At 39.0% G+C, this 18,164-nt stretch overlaps 3 protein-coding genes across 3 annotated transcripts; 1 reads left to right on the top strand and 2 right to left on the bottom strand.

Moving 5' to 3' along the window:
- Positions 1–673: 673 nt before the first annotated feature.
- Positions 674–1,600, bottom strand: LOC116046654 (olfactory receptor 2T27-like). Its single transcript, XM_031295052.1, has one exon. It carries the CDS (start codon positions 1,598–1,600, stop codon positions 674–676), a length of 927 nt encoding a protein of 308 aa, XP_031150912.1.
- Positions 1,601–5,135: 3,535 nt separating this feature from the next.
- On the bottom strand, positions 5,136–6,077 carry LOC116046653 (olfactory receptor 52A5-like). The gene has a single exon (XM_031295051.1). It carries the CDS (start codon positions 6,075–6,077, stop codon positions 5,136–5,138), a length of 942 nt encoding a protein of 313 aa, XP_031150911.1.
- Positions 6,078–17,042: 10,965 nt separating this feature from the next.
- LOC116046637 (olfactory receptor 6N2-like) lies at positions 17,043–17,960 on the top strand. The gene has a single exon (XM_031295034.1). It carries the CDS (start codon positions 17,043–17,045, stop codon positions 17,958–17,960), a length of 918 nt encoding a protein of 305 aa, XP_031150894.1.
- Positions 17,961–18,164: the final 204 nt, after the last annotated feature.

The following is an 18,164-nucleotide window of genomic DNA, read 5'->3' as shown; positions in this document are numbered from 1 at the left end:
AATACTGTATTTATGAGCCAGTGAAACAACATTTTGTTCACATGTGTAACAGTATGTACAGTTGAATGGAAATAAAAGCTATCTATCTAACTATCTATCACCTCCTGGGCACTGCCATGGTGCTCTTGAGCAAGGCACCGAATCCCCAACTCCTCAGGATGCCTGTTCAGCAGTCGCAGCCCCTTGACTCTGACATCTCTCCATTAGTGCATGTATAGGACCTGAGCCTGTGTGTGTATTTCAGGCCTGTGTATAGTAGTGCGTTCTAACAACAGTGGAAACAAATTTGTAATTAATTGTAATAAAGTAAAAATTATTAAATTATTATTATCTGAAAGATAATTTGTTGTAATGAACACTGATGCCCTCAGATGGATGGTTTTACTGTTGGCCAGGGGGTTTGAAAAGTGATCTTCAAGGAACAATAACACACTTCCTCAATGCACAAAGACAAAGTAAAACTAAAATGAATTGCATTTCTGGTAATCGACTTCTATTTTTTGCCACCATTTATTTAAAACAAACCGATTGTTGAAGCTGACGACACCTTGTGTAGTAGTCAAACACTTTTTATTTCTTTTGGATTAAACCCTTTCCAAGAATCACAGAAACCACATCGCTACATTAATGTTACTGAAGAAATTACTGTGCATTACTTATCTTTGTTGATACATTAGTTCAGTTTTCTTTGACAGAACAACCTGTTTATATGTTTATTAATTTCTTTCATTTTTAGTCCGTATATGATTGGATTAAAGAGAGGATGATACAAAATCACTTGTAAAGTCATTATTAAACGTATAGTTTTTGGAAACTCTGATTCCAGTTTAACTATAACAACATCATAGGTAATCAAACAGGAAAAGCTGATTAGAACCAACAGATGAGGTAAACAGGTCTGTGCAGCTTTTATTCTGACTTCTCTATGACTTTGGTACGTTATTAGAAATATCTTTGTGTATGTAAAAAGTATGAAAAGCACAGGCAGAATTGTAACATTCAACAAAACAATCACACTGTACACAGAGAGTGCGCTTGAGCTCACACAGTGAAGTTTGTAAATTGAGTTGTTGCAAAAGATTCCTTTCAAAGTAAAGTTACAGAGTTTAGTATTTGCACTAAGTGATACTGGAACTGCAACCTGACAAGCAGGCACAAACCAAGCTAAACCCAGAAAGATACGGACAGTTGTTTTCTTCATGATAGTTTGATATTGCAGAGGTTTACATATAGACACATATCTGTCATAAGACATGACTGCCAACAGTAAGAACTCTGAGCCATTTAAAGAGTAATATAGGAAACACTGAAAGAGACAGGCTGAATAAGATATGACCTGTTTTTCAGATAAAAAGTCAATCAAAAGCTTTGGGTAGATATCAGTGCTGAAAAGAACAGAGTTCAGTAACAAAGCAGCAATGAAAATGTACATAGGCTCATGAAGGTTTTGGTGAACCCAGATAAGGTAGACAATAGTAGAATTACTGCAGATTATTAGAAAATATACTGTGAACATCATCAAAAAATAAAGATATCTGTATTTGTCCACTTCAACATGCCCACCAAGAGTTATATATGTTATATTTAATTCACTATCCATTTAATATCACTTAAAAACACATCAATGTTAGTGTATAAACCAGGCAGATTATGTAACATACATACATGAATTTAAAAAAAGATGTCATACAACCTGTTCAGGATTGTTTAATATACAGTTACCTGCACTTAGTGTGTGTTGACCTTCAGAATTCAGAAAGTGAACTGTCCAACTCAGTTAACTGTTTTTATCAGTTATTGTTGCCCTCTATGGATCTCATTAAAACTTTTCACCAAGATCAATGAACATGTAAACAACGTCATCAAACTCTGGAGGCTTGTAGGCCGGAGCACTAACTGCGGCACAATAGGTACTCCATGCTTCTAGGGATCCAAAGCTGGTGATATGATTTCAGTGAGCACAAATGTTCTGTTGTCATGCAGGCCAAACTTATACAGGTATATTTTTTGTTCACCTGTTTGTCCCAGCTAAAGGTGCTGACACACCAAGCAGATGGCAGATAACTAGTAGCTGGATAGTTAGTCATGTCACAGTCTTGTCTTAAGCTTCTAAATGTGGAGGTGCTTGCTGTGTAATCATGCCTGCGCAATTTCTCTGATATACATGCATAACTGGTTGTGGTGTTTTGGCTTCACGGCTATCTAGCTGCCCACTAACCCCTTTTCATTTTATTTTATCCAGTATTTCTGGTCATAGCTGACATTCATGTCTTGCAGATCATAATTTTCATTAGATCATAGCCAGCAATATTTAATATGTTGTCTTCTGTACTCTGCTGATTACTACATTCTTCTACATAGCTCATATCCATCTTGGTAGGGGGCGTCATATCCATTTTATTTTGGTAACTGCTGCTATGTTCATTGGCATCTGCTAATTGTTACATATGTATGGCTTTGTGCCAATTTCTCATATAATTGCATTCTGATAAGTGGTTCCTATCAGTCGTATTCTCATATGCTGCAATATTCATCCCCATCCACTGATTGCTATTTATTCTTTGCATTGTGACAATTGCTTCATATTTGTTGCATTTGGCTTATTACAACATGTTCACTGATTTGCTCATATCCATCATATTCTGCTAAATACTGTCATATTCATCACAATTCTGTAAGTGGTGCCATTTTCATTTTGTTCTGGTAAGTTGGAGGTCCTTGCTTTATTTCCATGGCTCACACTGATTCCCCTCTTGCCCTTTTAAATCTATGATAAATTCAGTGTCAGGGTTACCAACGAGATGCCGGTTCATGCACCCGTCCGTGTGTCCAAAAGGCTTTTTTTTACGTCTTGACATGATACATACTGTATGCTTACCAATTTCTGTTGGTCTTCATCACAGTTAAAGGAGGGCGCTTCAACTTTGAAAACTTTAAGGGGGGTGCTACCAAGCTATTTTTGCACGCCTATATACGTAACCCTCAAACTATCAAATTATTCTCCAGGCCTAGTGTGCACATGTTGGTGACTTTTTGAGCATGTTTATGCCCTTAAAAACAAGTTTGATTGTGATGGTTAAAATAAGAAAAGCTCCTTCGGTTTTAATAGGGTCTGCACCGACATCGTCGGTGCTTGAGCCCTAATTACTTACAAATTTGACCTATACTAGTTCCATCTCTCCGTAATTCTCATCCCAGGGAATATTCTTTTATCTAAACTTTGGTTTAATTATCATTCACTGCAAGGAAAGTCCTGATCAAAAGCAACTTGTCCAGTCAGCATTATTCAGAGCATTCTTTTAGGATAGGTGCTGTTCTTCTGCTGCCAATCCGGCATTTCATCTACATCCCTGCAACACTGAGGCATTGGTCATCCTCTGCCTACAACTCCTACATTTGCCCTGATATCAGCGCTGTGCTTGCAAATCAAAGATCTCTGGAATCCTGATTTCGTGGTAAGTAAGGCATATAATAGATGGTGGTTTCTGTATTATGGTCATTTAATCTACCATCGTTAATTTACCATTTCTGGTCATGGCTAACCTTAACTATTTGCACCATCCACCATTCACTGAGTGAAGACATGCACAAGCTCATGCATCATTCATGGTATTATTATTTGGTCTGGACTTGGACCTTGATTTCATTCATCGCATCTTGGTCAACATGACCTCATTCCTTGAATCACTTTTATTAAAGCATAACTATAAAGTATTTTTTTTCCTAAGATTTCCTATGTCTAATTTGTGCTATCACACATGTTTACATTATTATTTATTAACTGCTTCTTCTTCTTTGGGGAGGATATTCCTGGCCTAGCTATGGCAACATCAGATCCATCGTATCTGGTAAGTGGTGCATATTCATCCTTTCTCATCATTGCCCCCTCTTCTTCTCCAGCACAGGGACTGTTATCTTCACACAACACACGCCAGGGTGGGGGCCACTGTGTTATGTCTCGTCCTCATTTGCTCTCACGTGAAGCAATACATTCTGTTCCTGTTTCACTTGTTATTATTAGTCAATGTACTTTGCTCGAGACTCATGACCTTTAACTACTCTATAGTTATGGCTTTAACTAAACCTTCTATGCGCCAGAATTTCCTTTGTTCGGGGAATGCAGATGTGTCTCGCCCGGAGAACTTGTACCCAACACCTCTCTATGACAGCACACAACTCTGTGCAATAAGCATACACCAAAACACACTTGGTCTCTTATGGAAACCTTTTACATTCTTATTATATTTATCTGCAAATAATAAGAACATTATTCTACAGGGATATATTCCTGTATATTCATGGCCTCTAGAACCCTTATAAATTAAACTCTTGCGATTGTGTCTAATCCCCAAAGACTCATATAACATATTATGCACCATCTGTGTTTATAAGGAACATCCGAATGCCCTTTTTGACCAGTTGTGACAGCCCTATGTGTATTGGATTGATCATAAAAAGACAAAGATCGCTCTGAGAGAGTTTAATAAGAAGAAAAGAAATCAGCAGTCATTGGTAAAACAAACTGAAAGCTAAGCAAAATAATGTGTGCAGATTTAAGAGGAACAGGTTACTGTTTCAGTGTCAAGTGCACAATAATGCAGCCTATAACAAGATGGAATTAACTTTTAGCAATCTCCTCTTCACAATGAAAAACAGGCTGGTATAGAGTTATTTTGTATGTAAATAACATTTAGTGTCTGAATTATACGGTTTTTATAAGTGTTAAATAGTCATTGTTAAAGGAAAGAGGTAAACATGAATATAACAGCTGACTAGAAAACCTCTTGAACAGTGTCTGAGTACAATATTAATGACATAGTGCTGCAGGCCTTTAATTTAATTCATACATGGTAAGGAAATGTTACATGTCTGACGTAGTTTGCTGTCCTGACTTGCCAACATGTATTTAAAACAAACTTTTAACGTTTTTTTTTTTAATTAAACCTGATCATAAAGAATAAAATAGTGTGTTTGACTTCTTATTCACTGCAGAAAATATGTCATTACAATGGTAAAGCTGATGACCATTTATTGTATAGCAACTATGACATTTTTTTTAGTTCTTCTAGATTAAACACCTTTTAATAATCAAAGAAACCTCATCTCTACATTATTATTACAGAAGACAGAACAGATCATTTCTTGATATGTTGGTGCAGTTTTCTTTGACCGAACAAATTCTTGATGTGTTTATAAATTTCTTTCATTTTTAGTCCGTATATGATTGGATTAAAGAGAGGATGATACAAAATCACTTGTAAAGTCATTATTAAATGTATAGTTTTTGGAAGCTCCAATTCCAGTTTAACTATAATGACATCATATGTAAACAAAAAAGAAAAGCTGATTAGAACCAACAGATGAGGTAAACAGGTCTGTGCAGCTTTTATTCTGACTTCTCTACGACTTTGGTACGTTATTAGAAATATCTTTGTGTATGTAAAGATTATGAAAAGCACAGGGAGAATTGTAACATTGAAAAAGACAATCACACTGTACACAGTGAGTGCTCTTGAGCTCACACAGTGAAGTTTGTAAATTGAGTTGTTGCAAAAGATTCCTTTCAAAGTAAAGTTACAGAGTTTAGTATTTGCACCAAGAGCTACTGGAACTGCAACCTGACAAGCAGGCACAAACCAAGCTAAACCCAGAAAGATACGGACAGTTGTTTTCTTCATGATAGTTTGATATTGCAGAGGTTTACATATAGACACATATCTGTCATAAGACATGGCTGCCAACAGTAAGAATTCTGAACTATTTAAAGAGTAATATAGGAAACACTGAAAGAGACAGGCTGAATAAGATATGACCTGTTTTTCAGATAAAAAGTCAATCAAAAGCTTTGGGTAGATAGCAGTGCTGATAAGAAGAGAGTTCAGTAACAAAGCAGCAATGAAAATGTACATAGGCTCATGAAGATTTTGGTGAACCCAGATAAGGTACACAATAGTAGAATTACTGCAGATTATTAGAATATATACTGTGAACATCATCAAAAAATAAACATATCTGTGTTTGTCCACTTCGACATGCCCACCAAGAGTTATATATGTTATATTTAATTCACTATCCATTTAATATCATACCAAAATAAATCAATGTTAGTGTATAAACCAGGCAGATTATGTAACATGCATACATGGATTTAAAAAAAGATGTTATACAACCTGTTAAGGATTGTTTAATTTACAGTTACCTGCACTTAGTGTGTGTTGACCTTCAGAATTCAGAAAGTGAACTGTTCGGCTCAGTGGACTGTTTTTATCAGATTTCTTGACCCTCCATGGATCTCATTAAAATGTTATACCAAGAGTTGTTATCATGTAAACAACTTCTTCATACTCTGGAGGCCTGAACCCATAGGTGTTAAACTTTCTTTACATGGGTGTTTGGTCTCTTTACATTTTACCTGATAATGTTTACGGCCTTCTTCCTACACCGTTGGGGGTAGGGGTCCTCAATTGATGGCAGCTGCATCCTGCTGAAGTGCAGAGTAGTGTTTTGCTGTGTTAATTTCCAGGTCTTTGAGCTTGACAATGAGCACGGAGGGAAAATGGTGTTTAATGTGAAACTATCGTTTATGAGCAACATTTTCACATATGTGTTTCTCTGATCCAGGTAGGAAAGGGCAGTGTGACGGGTCAGAATGGTGGTTGCATCCTTAGATATATTTGGACTGCACTGTAAGCGAATTGAAGTGGGCCCAATGATTCAGGCATAGAGGAGGTGATAAAGATTTTAAATCACCGCTCAAAGTACTTCATAACGGTGGAGGTCAGTGCTTCTTTGCGGTAGTCATTAAGGCACAGGGCTCTGGTCTTTTTGGGGTACAGGGATGCTGCCTATCTTCTAACATGTGGGGACTACAAACTGGATCATTGATATATTGAAAATGTCAGACGTCAAATGTCAATGTAAAGACATTTGCCAGTTGGGCTGCACACATCTTAAGAGGTCAGCCTGAGAAGCCATCAGGTCCAGGTGCCATGTATGGAATAATCATTTTTAAAGATTTGCACACATCTGCCCTGGTTATTACTAGTAGGCAGGGGTTTGGGCTTTTTGTACTCCCTTTGCCAGGGAGTTGATGTAAAAGAGTGCATTAAGGGTGTTCAGGTCATCTGTGAGAGATGCAGACATTGCAACACTGCCCTTGCTTTTCCCCCGGTTGTCTGGGCCTGGCGATAAACAATGGCCGGAATCAAAGGATTGGGCGAAATCTCCTTAACAACAATAAGAGTGCAGTTCTTAGTCTCCCGTCGAAAAGCTATCCTGGTCTCGAGTTCATCCAGTTTGTTAAGCAACCCTTGTTTCCTTTGCCTTCTCCCTATTCCAGTTACACGTAATCCCAGCCATGGATAAGGAAATTATCTGATGTATTCATTTAATATTTTTTAATACCACCAGGACCACATATGATGTGATGGAATGCCTACTCTAGGTAGGGAATGAGTCCCCACCCCAAGTGAAGGAGTTTTTTGATGACCTTTTTGATTTTTAAGCAGAGTTTTGAGCCAAACTTTTTAGCTCCATTAGATTAACTAATCTCCGTTTAAACTATCACGCCCAAACTGCATTTCTCATGAACATTCTTATATTATGGGCATGCTTGTGCCGTGGTAAACGGGGCAGACTGCCGGTAGTTGCCTGTCAATCAGACAGCTAAACAATGGCGTCAGTGTCGGTTTTGCCAAAGGTCTTCGTTTGCAGCCGTTGAAACTACAACACAACCCCACAGATTCCTTATCAAAATGGGGTCAGAAGTGTTTTTTAAATTCCTCCGGTTTAGGGGCTCTGAAATGCCAGAGCAAGGGGGATGCGAGCTGTAAACTTAGCAAAAGATATTTGTTTTTAAACCAAAATAAATGTAGCATAAGTACCTCAGGGTCTTGTTAGTTAGTGAGGGGACAATGGAGAGGGAGATTGGCAGGAGAATCTGAGCAGCAGGGGCATTATTGCATTCGCTATACAGCAACAATGTGACGAAAAGAGAGCTTAGTTGGAAGGCAAAGCTCTCCATTCACCGGTCAGCTTTTGTTCCTACCCTCACCAATGGTCATGAAGGCTGGGTTATGACCAACAGAACAAGATCGTGGGTACAAGCGGCCCCACGATTTTTCCTCTCTGGAAATCATGTCTATCTGAAATTGTAGCATTCACGCCAATCTGAAAATCTGCTCCTCTACCATCCAGACCTACTTATCAGGAATCTGCTTTCTCATAAACTGTTAAAGCTGTTGCCCGTGAATTGAATGTTCATTTCTCTACCATAAGCCACCTCCAAAGGCGTTTCAGAGAATTTGGCAGTGCATCCAACCGGCCTCACAACAGACCTTGTGTAACCACACCAGCCCAGGACCTCCACATCCAGCATCTTCACCTCCAAGATCTGAGAAAAGCCACCTGGACAGCTGCTGCAACAATCAGTTTGCATAACCAAAGAATTTCTGCACAAACTGTCAGAAACCATCTCAGGGAAGTTCATTTGCATGCTCGTCGTCCCCCTGATGTCAACGTTGTGGAGCGAGTGGCCCATGGTGGCGTTCTGGTATGGGCAGGCGTATGTCATGGACAACGAACACAGGTGCATTTTATTGATGGCATTTTGAATGCACAGAGATACCATGACGAGATCCTGAAGCCCATTGTTGTGCCCTTCATCCACGACCATCACTTCATGTTGCAGCATGATAATGCACGGCCCCATGTTGCAAGGATCTGTACACAATTCCTGGAAGCTGAAAACATCCGAGTTGTACGGACATGTCACCCATTGAGTATGCTTGGGATGCTCAGGATCGGCATATACGATGCTCGATGGTGTTTTTTGCCTCCAACGGCGCCTTCCAGGCAGCTAACCCTAACCTTAACCCTAAACATAACCATTGCCACGCTGCCTGTGAGGAGACGTTGGGGGCAAACAACACCAAAGACCGTATACAACAGCGTGTTCCAGGTCTTGCCAATATCCAGCAACTTCGCACAGCCAGTGAAGTGGAGTGGACCAACATTCCACAGGCAACAATCAACAACCTGATCAACTCTACGCGAAGGAGATGTGTTGCACTGCGTGAGGCAAATGGTGGTCACACCAGATACTGACTGGTCTTCGCCCCCCCCTCCCCAATACAGTAAAACTGCACATTTTAGAGTGGCCTTTTTATTGTGGCCAGCCTAAGGCACACCTGTGCAATTATCATGCTGTCTAATCAGCATCTTGATATGCCACACCTGTGAGGTGGATGGATTATCTTGGCAAAGTAGTAGTGCTCACTAGCAGATTTAGACCGATTTGTCAACAATATGTGAGAGAAATAGGTCTTTTGTGTACATAGAAAAAGTCTGAGATCTTTGAGTTTAGCTCCTGAAAAATGGGTGCAAAAACTAGTAAGTAGTAATATAATTTTGTTCAGTGTAGATACTTGCAGCCCGTACCGTCTATTTAAATATCTGCATGCTAATTAAAGACTTTCAGAAACAAGAACCTATTATCACAGCAAAATGCCACTCACTGTTCTATAAGTTCAGGCTACTCATCCCTTGTGGTCGACTTAACTCTAGAATCCATGTTGTAGCTGGCTTTTTTTGGCTTATGGCAGTGCTCCAAAATCGCCACATCTGAAAAGCTGTCATTGTAAACTGTTTGGAAAAGGCCCGTCACTTTCGAAAAAAAACCTTGTAAGTGAATGAATGAACCATCTCTCTATTAGGTCCACCAGTGTTTTTTTGAACAGTCGCTGTCCGTAGCTCCGAACAGTGATTGGTTCGGTCTGCTGCTATTCAGGAAAAAATGCATTACTTGAAGCCTAACAAGATGGACTTTTGTGTAATATGTGATTCTTGCGTGAAAACATGATATCTTGAGTATCTAGCTGCCATGTAAGGTAAGACAGTAGGGAGATCAGGTCAGAAAATGAAAATGTACGTATTTTAAGGTTTTCGGGAATAGGCGCACAAAAATGGCTCGCTAGCGCCCCCAACAAAACTTAAAAAATTGAGCCCCTGCAGTACGTTTAACGTAGACTCAGGAAACTTGGTACACATATGAAGCATTTCAAAATCGTACAAAATCGTCATTTGAGCCATACCCTAAACCCAACAGGAAGTCCGCCATATTGAATTGAAAGTTTGAAATTAGTGCGATTTTGGCCATTTCCATGTTGTACTTGTACGTTGTAAAATGGGCGGCCATTTTGTGCGTTTCGCCATTGAAACAGGAAGTGGGTGTAACTTGAGTGTACATTGTCCAATAGGTGGGTTTCAGTCACGTGATTATGATGACGCGCGATTTCAGATGGAGGGCAGGAAGTAAACATGGAGAATTCATATATGGAGGAAACTGTTGCAGAGAGTCCATATTGTACTGATTTAGATCCAGTTTCAAGACAAAGATACAAGGAGTTAATTAGCAGATATGTTGGACGTGACCCGTACCTCATGAAGATGAGTGAGTTTTTGGTAGAACTTAAAGATTTGCCGACAATCGAGGCTGTTGACATCACCAACTATCTGGTCCTTCAGACATCGAACTACACCAGACAGCAAATTAAGTCCTATAAAAGTCTGGAGGCATACAACTTTTTTGTCAGCGGGTGGGTCCACAACCTCGGTACCAAACGGCTCAAAGATGATCATCGTTTGGTCTTTGCCAGGGTGAGTGTTTGTTCTCATATTGTTTTATGTGTTAAGATGCTAGCAGTAGCGGCTATAATGTCAACAAACATGCAACACAACTTAACAACGCCGTTAGCCGTTAGACTGATAGTTGTTTATGTTTCAAGGTAAACCACTCTGAGATCAAGTGAAACACCTCTGAAGCTTCCTGCACAACAGAGCAGTGCAAGTGGCTGATGCCATCACATGTAAAAAAGGTAAGCAAACCAAATGTGGGACAGAGAATGTTATTTTTGGGACACTGTGTAACAGTAGGCTAAATTATGATGTTAATAAATTAATGTTTATATTGTGACCCTTTGGTTATGTCTTTGCTCGGGTTAATTCATCAGGACAAGATTTATACTGCATATAGATATGCTATGGACAACAGAAATATGGACTTAATGATCTTATTTGTGTTAACTTATTTTCAGATTCCTGCTGCTCCAGTAGCTCTGATCAACTTCTCCTCGGCAAAATCCAAAAAACAAAAGCTTGACCGTTCCATTGATGGCAGGACAACTGAAAACAAGGTTGGGAAATCACTTCCATGCCCAAGAGTGAAATGAGGGTCAGAAACATATGCTAGGTTTTTTTGAGAACTTAAGCAAAGACTGTCCAAGGAGTGCAGTACTGATGGTTAGGGAGCCTTACTACAAAGAATTCATCCCCAAATCTAGCATGCTTCTTAAAACTGTTCTTGAATACAGAACACCAGAGACTCTGCAGCTACCCCCCAAAGAGCTTGGAGAGCTATGCCAGGATTTCCAGCTCGAAGAGCTCACCCTATCCCAGATCCAGGCTGTAGAGAGGGCAACTCGAAGTCAGAGTACAAGCAAGATTTGGTTTAGGCAAAGAGCTGGACGCATAACTGCCTCTAAGCTGAATAAAGTTCTTAAAACCAACCCCCAGCAACCATCCAAGAGCTTGATCAAGGTCATATGCTACCCAGAAACATATATGTTCACCACAGCCGCTACAAGGTATTTAGGGTTTGAATTAGGGTAAAGCAGAGGTAAGATTTGCGGTATGAGTCTGTCCACATTAAGAGCTGTAACTAAAAAAGTGTTCTATGAAGTAGAAGGAGAGTCCATACCACAACTATAAAGCCGTGGTCCATACTCTGCCATCTACTGTAGGCCTTCTTCAGTTAGAACAAATGTTTAGTGTTTTCATAGTTAATTCATGGTATAGACAGCCCTGAAAGGTCAACATTAGTCATAGGGTTATAAGGCTAGGGTTATGCAGGAGTAGAACTAAGTATAGGGGTTAGGGTAATGGCATTTAAATCACTGAACTGGCTCTACACATCCAATACTAAGTAATAATTTCCTTTCAATGTTTTGCATGTGTACTGTGTACAGTTATGGATGCAAACATGAAGCACAAGCCAGAGGAGTGTATGAGAAGCTGATGGGTCAGGAGCATGCAGGCTTCTCCTGTATGAACAGTGGTCTCTGGCTGAACTCCAAGTGGCCATACATGGGGTCCTCCCCTGATGGGATTGTCGCTTGTGACTGTCACGGAACTGGCATCTGCGAGATTAAGGTAATATTACAGTCTCTGTTGTAGTAAAGTCCCTAAATCTCAAGTCCGAGTAGAGTCTCAAGTCCTCAACTGAGCAAAAAGGCAGAATATATCTTTGCTAATCTATCTCACAGTGATTTTAGTGCCCACACTCTCACCAAGATGAAGCCAATCTGCGCTTGTGTGCTGGGGGAAAGGGCTTCTGCCTCATCAATGATGGGGATAATGTCACGCTGGACCGGAGTCATGACTACTACTACCAAGTTCAGGCACAGTTTCATATTGTGAATGCTGAGTACTGTGACTTTGTTGTGTGGAACCGCAATGACATTTTTGTTGAAAGGATTTTGCCTGATCTTGAACTTTGGGATGATGTGATTGCTAAAGTTGAGTGCTTTTTTAGAAACGGTATACTTCCAGAAATATTGGGACAGCAAGTTACAAACTTACATGTGTAATGTGATGAAAGGATATGAACTTGAACTTGAAAGTGGGCTGTGTGATATCTTACTGTTATATGAGAGAAGATGACATTTTGAATATTGTTATGTGGTCTTTGTTCTGGCTGTTTAATTTATCTTGATACACATTACTTATCAGAATAGGTTCATATTTTGGGAGTTTAGTTTAGTTTAGTTTAGTTTAATTCTTTTTTTCGGCCATCTGTAACTCACAACAGTCAAACATACATAGAGACAAGAAACAAACAAGACCGAAAAGGTGTAGGCTGAAGCCGGAGCTTATTACACCTACCCTTTTTACATAGAAATATATTTTTTCATACAAAAATTAAAGTTACAGTAACTAAGTATACACTATATACCCCAGTACAACACAAGAAGTCCAACACATTTTGTGCACCTTCTGGTATTCACACTTCTGTTTTATATTTGTTAATCACCTTATATTTAAATATTTTTTTAAATCGGTTGATTGTGTTACACTTTTTCAAGTCAATTTCTAATTCATTCCACAGTTTAACTCCATACACCGAGACACTTCTTTGTTTTACATTTGTTCTGCTATTTGGTCTAGTAACAATACAGCTTCCCCTCAGTTCATAATGACATTTTCTTATTTGAAACAGCCTTTGGATACAGTCTGGCAACATACTATTAAATACTTTGTACATTAAAGATGCAATTTTAAGGTCTACAAGTTCACTAAATTTAAGTACCTGTAAATTTATAAATAAATGATTTGTCAATTCACGATAATTTACCCTATTTATAATTCTGATTGCTCTCTTTTGCAGTAAGAAAATTGGATTTGTAATTGTTTTATGTTTTCCCCCAAACTTCCACACCATATGTTACATATGGAAGTATGAGGGATTGATATAATAAATGTAAAGAATTTCTATTAAGAATATATTTGGTTTTATTCAGAATAGCTATGGATTTTGATATTTTAGTTTTAATGTGATTAACATGTGGTTTCCAGCATAATTTGTGATCAAGGACAACTCCCAGAAATGTGTTAACCAGTACTCTTTCTATTTCAATATTGTCTAACGTAATTTGTCTAGGCTTCTTAAAATTCCGATGTCCAAATATTATGTATTTAGTTTTATTTATGTTCAAAGACAGCTTGAGAGAGCACTAGTTGTCATCAAGTTGTATATTGAGTAGCACTACACTATTTGGAAGATGTTGACTGAAAAGATTAAATGCCATTGAGAAGACAAAATAATACATGGTGGTTTATTTACAAGATTAGATTTTTCAACAATTGTTATAATAACAAGTACATGGTGTGCAATAATAAATTGGAATCCATTTCATTACATATATAATACATATCGCCAGTACAATTGGACTAGTGGATAAAAATATTACATTTGAAAACATATTTACAGGCTGATGTGTATCAGGGCTCAGGTACTACTACTACTACTCCACCCTGTACTCCTACTTATCATAAGATCCAAGCAGCAGGGATCAGGTACTGGACTACTATACTCCTCTCCTTTTGTGTGAAAAATCTGAATTAAAATTAAGAAGTTGGGGAGCCCCGTGTAGAACTTCGTCTTGTCTTTGTTTTTTTCAAAGGACTCCTGGTTGAACTGTGTGTCCAGTGCTTTGGTTCGAAGATCTCCCAGCTCTGTTGTGTTCTGTCTCAGAACATCCTCCATCTTCTCAATCTCATCCATCGTTAGCTCAGTCTGGCATCCGGCATCTGCATAGCCTGCAGTATAGCAGTGGGGAGCATAATTAGTTAATTCATGAATATGAATTATGTGAATTGTTGTGAAGTTATCATTTTGACAACCTTTTTACAAACATGCAAGTTCTCTGGTCCAATTATACAGGGTGATTTTCTGACTGCTGGTTACACATCTTAGTACAGTAATTTACCTTGATCATTTAATGTCCCATTCCCACTGATGCCCACTGATTGTGGGTTGTTGTCAGCTGGCTGCTTCGGTTTGGAGCTCTCGGCTGTTTGCATCAGGTCTGGGCTCATATCCAGGCTCTCAGCTGTCTGTTGGAGATCCAAAATAGCCTCTGCACAGTCCGACCGTCTTTGTTGGTCTTCCTTGAGCTTCATCCTCTGCTCTCGTTGAAGAGATGCCTCTGATTTGGGCTTAGTTTTTTGGTAACCGAGGTTGACCGTTGGAGTCCAGTCTACCGACTCAACGTCACCCAAAGCGCTAGGGCAGCCTAAAAAGTTCGAATGAAGTCCATATTAGACTACCGGTAACTTAATAATCATTACTAGTAAATGAGCATTTAACGACAACATAACGCTATATAAACACTGTCACAAAAACAAGTTAGCTAGCTAACATACCTCCGATGAAGTGGTCACTGCAGACACGGGCATTAGCGGACTCTGCTCCTCCCGACCGCAGACGTACGTTTGAAATCCACTTTTTACGGCGTTGTTCTGTGAGCTTTTTACATTTCTCACCTTTATGAACGACAATCTTTGGTACTCTATAAAACCCCTTTCCCTTTTCTCGGTTAGAACGATTGGAGCAGCCGTAAACTACACAAAACATTGGCATTTTTTCAGACGGCAGCTCCTCAGCTACTTCACTTCCTGCCCGCGCTGTCGTGAAGCAACAATGTGACGTCACGTGAAACCAACCTATTGGCTCGAAACTTTTCAGGATTCATAAGAATCCAACCCTGACGACATCTACAGGCTGATATTGGCTCAAAGTCATAGCGCCCCCTAGTGGCAACAGTAAGTAGGCCAAAAACTATAGGTGCTATACTTTGACGAACTCCTCCTAGAGATCTCATCCGATAGACTTATAATTTGGTGTGTGCCATCTCAACACCTTACAGATGAAAAGTTATTAAAAGCAAAACTTTTCGTCAAACGGTGTGGGCGTGGCATGGCGGCCATTTTGAGCATTGAATCGATGAACAAAGTTGTTGTAACTTTAGTGTACATTATGATATCTGCCCGAAATTTCTCACGATTGACAAGGGTCCAGGCCTGAGGACATTTTTAGGGGAAAATTTTACTCTTGGTCATAGCGCCCCCCGCTGGCAACAGGAAATCCGCCTTGTATGACAAACATCATCTGATTTAGATGAAACTTCTAATGTGTCGTCTACATGTGATACTGATCCGCCCCCTATACTTTAACCACGCCCATTTACTCAGGCCACGCCCCCTTTTATGGCTTTTGAAGCATTTAAGGTATAATCTTGTGTGAGGTATCATTGAACTCCGCAGAGAGTTCCGTTTTGATTGGTGATGGTTTGACCCGCGCCCCATGCTTTAACCACGCCCCCTTTTTTTTATAACTAATGACCCGTTTGATGTACACTATTGTGTGAGGTATCATTGAACTCAGCAGAGTTCAGTTTTCATTGGTCATGGTTTGGCCCGCCCCCTATGCTTAAGCCACGCCCCTTTCACAGCTAATGAACTGTATGACATAGAGTCTTGTGTGACGTATCATTGAACTCAGCAGGGAGCTCCCTTTTCATTGGTGATGATTTGCGGTGTCTGAGTGACGCGCAAATGCACGGTCGCAAGGAGCGGTGTCCACCAGTAACCCGATGCGCGCAGAGCAGCGAGGGCTCGTCCAACGCTGCTTGCGGCTTAAATGTGTTTCCTACCTCTTTAGACTGGTCTTGTACCACTCTAACATGAATTTCCCTTCAGATGATTTAAAGACTTGTATTATTTAAGTAAAACAGGTGGAACAATGCCTGTGGGTTCAGGCCACCAGAGTTCCATGATGCCATACAAGTAATTGTAGACGTACCTGTTTGAAGGGCCGTACAGTGCTCACACAATGTTTTCAAGAAAAAAAACATTTGTTCATTGTGGTCATTACTTTTGTGGTGAATAACATTTTTGTGTTGTTTATCGTACCCTGTAAGACTTCAAACCGCATTTGTATGAAATTGTGCAGAGTAACCTGAAGTTAAACTTGACCTAAGGTATCTATGTGTGTTGTATTGCTGCTAGTGCACGTGCATGTCAATGATTAGGGGCTTGCACCATCCCTGCAAATGAGAAATTGTTGTTTAAAAAGTTGTAGACAGTAAAGATGTAAAGAAAGTTTAACACCTATGGGTTCAGGCCTCCAGAGTTTGAAGAAGTTATTTACATGATAACTCTTTTTGGAAAATTTAATGAGATCCATGGAGGGTGAAGAAATGTCATAAAAGATTTTGTCTGACTTAAACTGTTCACTTTCTGATTTCTGAAGATGAACACACATCAAGTGCAGTTTAAGGTCAGGTATATGTGAATGAATGAGACAAATACATGATACATGTTAATGCAATCTTCATAGTAAGAATTATTTCCTCAGTTAATTCATTTAAGCTTGTTATACAATCTGTCTGTCTTATTCATTAACAGTTTAATTTCTGACATTCTTCATGGATGATGAATTTAATGTAACATATATAACTCTTAGTGGGTATGCGGAAATGGGCAAATCAAGGTATCTCTATTTTGTTATTATGTTTACAGTATATATTCTAGCAATCTTGTTTAGTGTCACCATTGTGTATCTTATTTGCATGCACAAGAACCTCCATGAGCCTATGTACATTTTTATTGCATCTTTGCTAATGAACTCTATTGTTTACAACACTGCTATGTACCCAAATTTGTTAGTTAACTTTTTTACTGAAAAACCGATCATATCATATTCAGCCTGTCTCTTTCAATTATTTTTATATTACTTCTTAAGTGCTTCAGATTTCTTGCTGTTGTCAGCCATGGCCTATGACAGGTATGTGTCCATATGTAAACCCCTGCAATATCCAAATATCATGAGAAAAACTACAGTGAGTATTATATTGGGTGTAGCTTGGTTTGTGCCTGCTTTTCAGATTGCTGTCTCAATAATTCTGAGCTCTAGGAAACTTTGTCATTTTACTTTAAATGCAATTTTCTGTAACAATTCGGTTTACAGTCTCCAATGTGTTGGTTCAGAAGCAAAGGCTATATTTGATCTATTTGCTCTACTAAGCCTGGCACTTCTCCCTTTGCTCTTCATAATTTTTACGTATATTAGGATACTTATAATAACCTATCGAAGTGGTAGAGAGGTTAGGAAAAAAGCTGCACAGACCTGTTTACCCCACCTGGTAGTTTTATTAATCTTTACCTTTTTGTGTGCATATGATGTCATTGTCATTCAGCTCGATGTGGCATCTGAGATACATTTAATAATGACTCTACAAGCATTTTTGTATTATCCTCTTTTCTATCCAATTATATATGGACTAAAAATGAAAGAAATTTCTAAACACCTAAAGAGGTTGTTTTGTCAAGCCAAAGTGATCTAATGTATTCAAAGTGATGTCACAGTAATAGCAATGTTAGTGATGCTAATGCTCAGTCATTCCTTCTGTTATATTATTGCAAAGATGTAAATGTTTGGATCTTTGGAAGGTATTTAATGTAAGGATCTATGCTGGAAAAATTCTTTGAACTATTTTTCATGGAAACAATAAAGAGTATCTTCAGTTTGAGTAATGTAATGACAAGTC

This window comes from Sander lucioperca, chromosome 8 (assembly GCF_008315115.2).
Source record: "Sander lucioperca isolate FBNREF2018 chromosome 8, SLUC_FBN_1.2, whole genome shotgun sequence".
Taxonomy (NCBI): domain Eukaryota; kingdom Metazoa; phylum Chordata; class Actinopteri; order Perciformes; family Percidae; genus Sander; species Sander lucioperca.
Note: the sequence above shows the minus strand (reverse complement) of the source record. Positions and strands in the feature narration are given on the sequence as shown.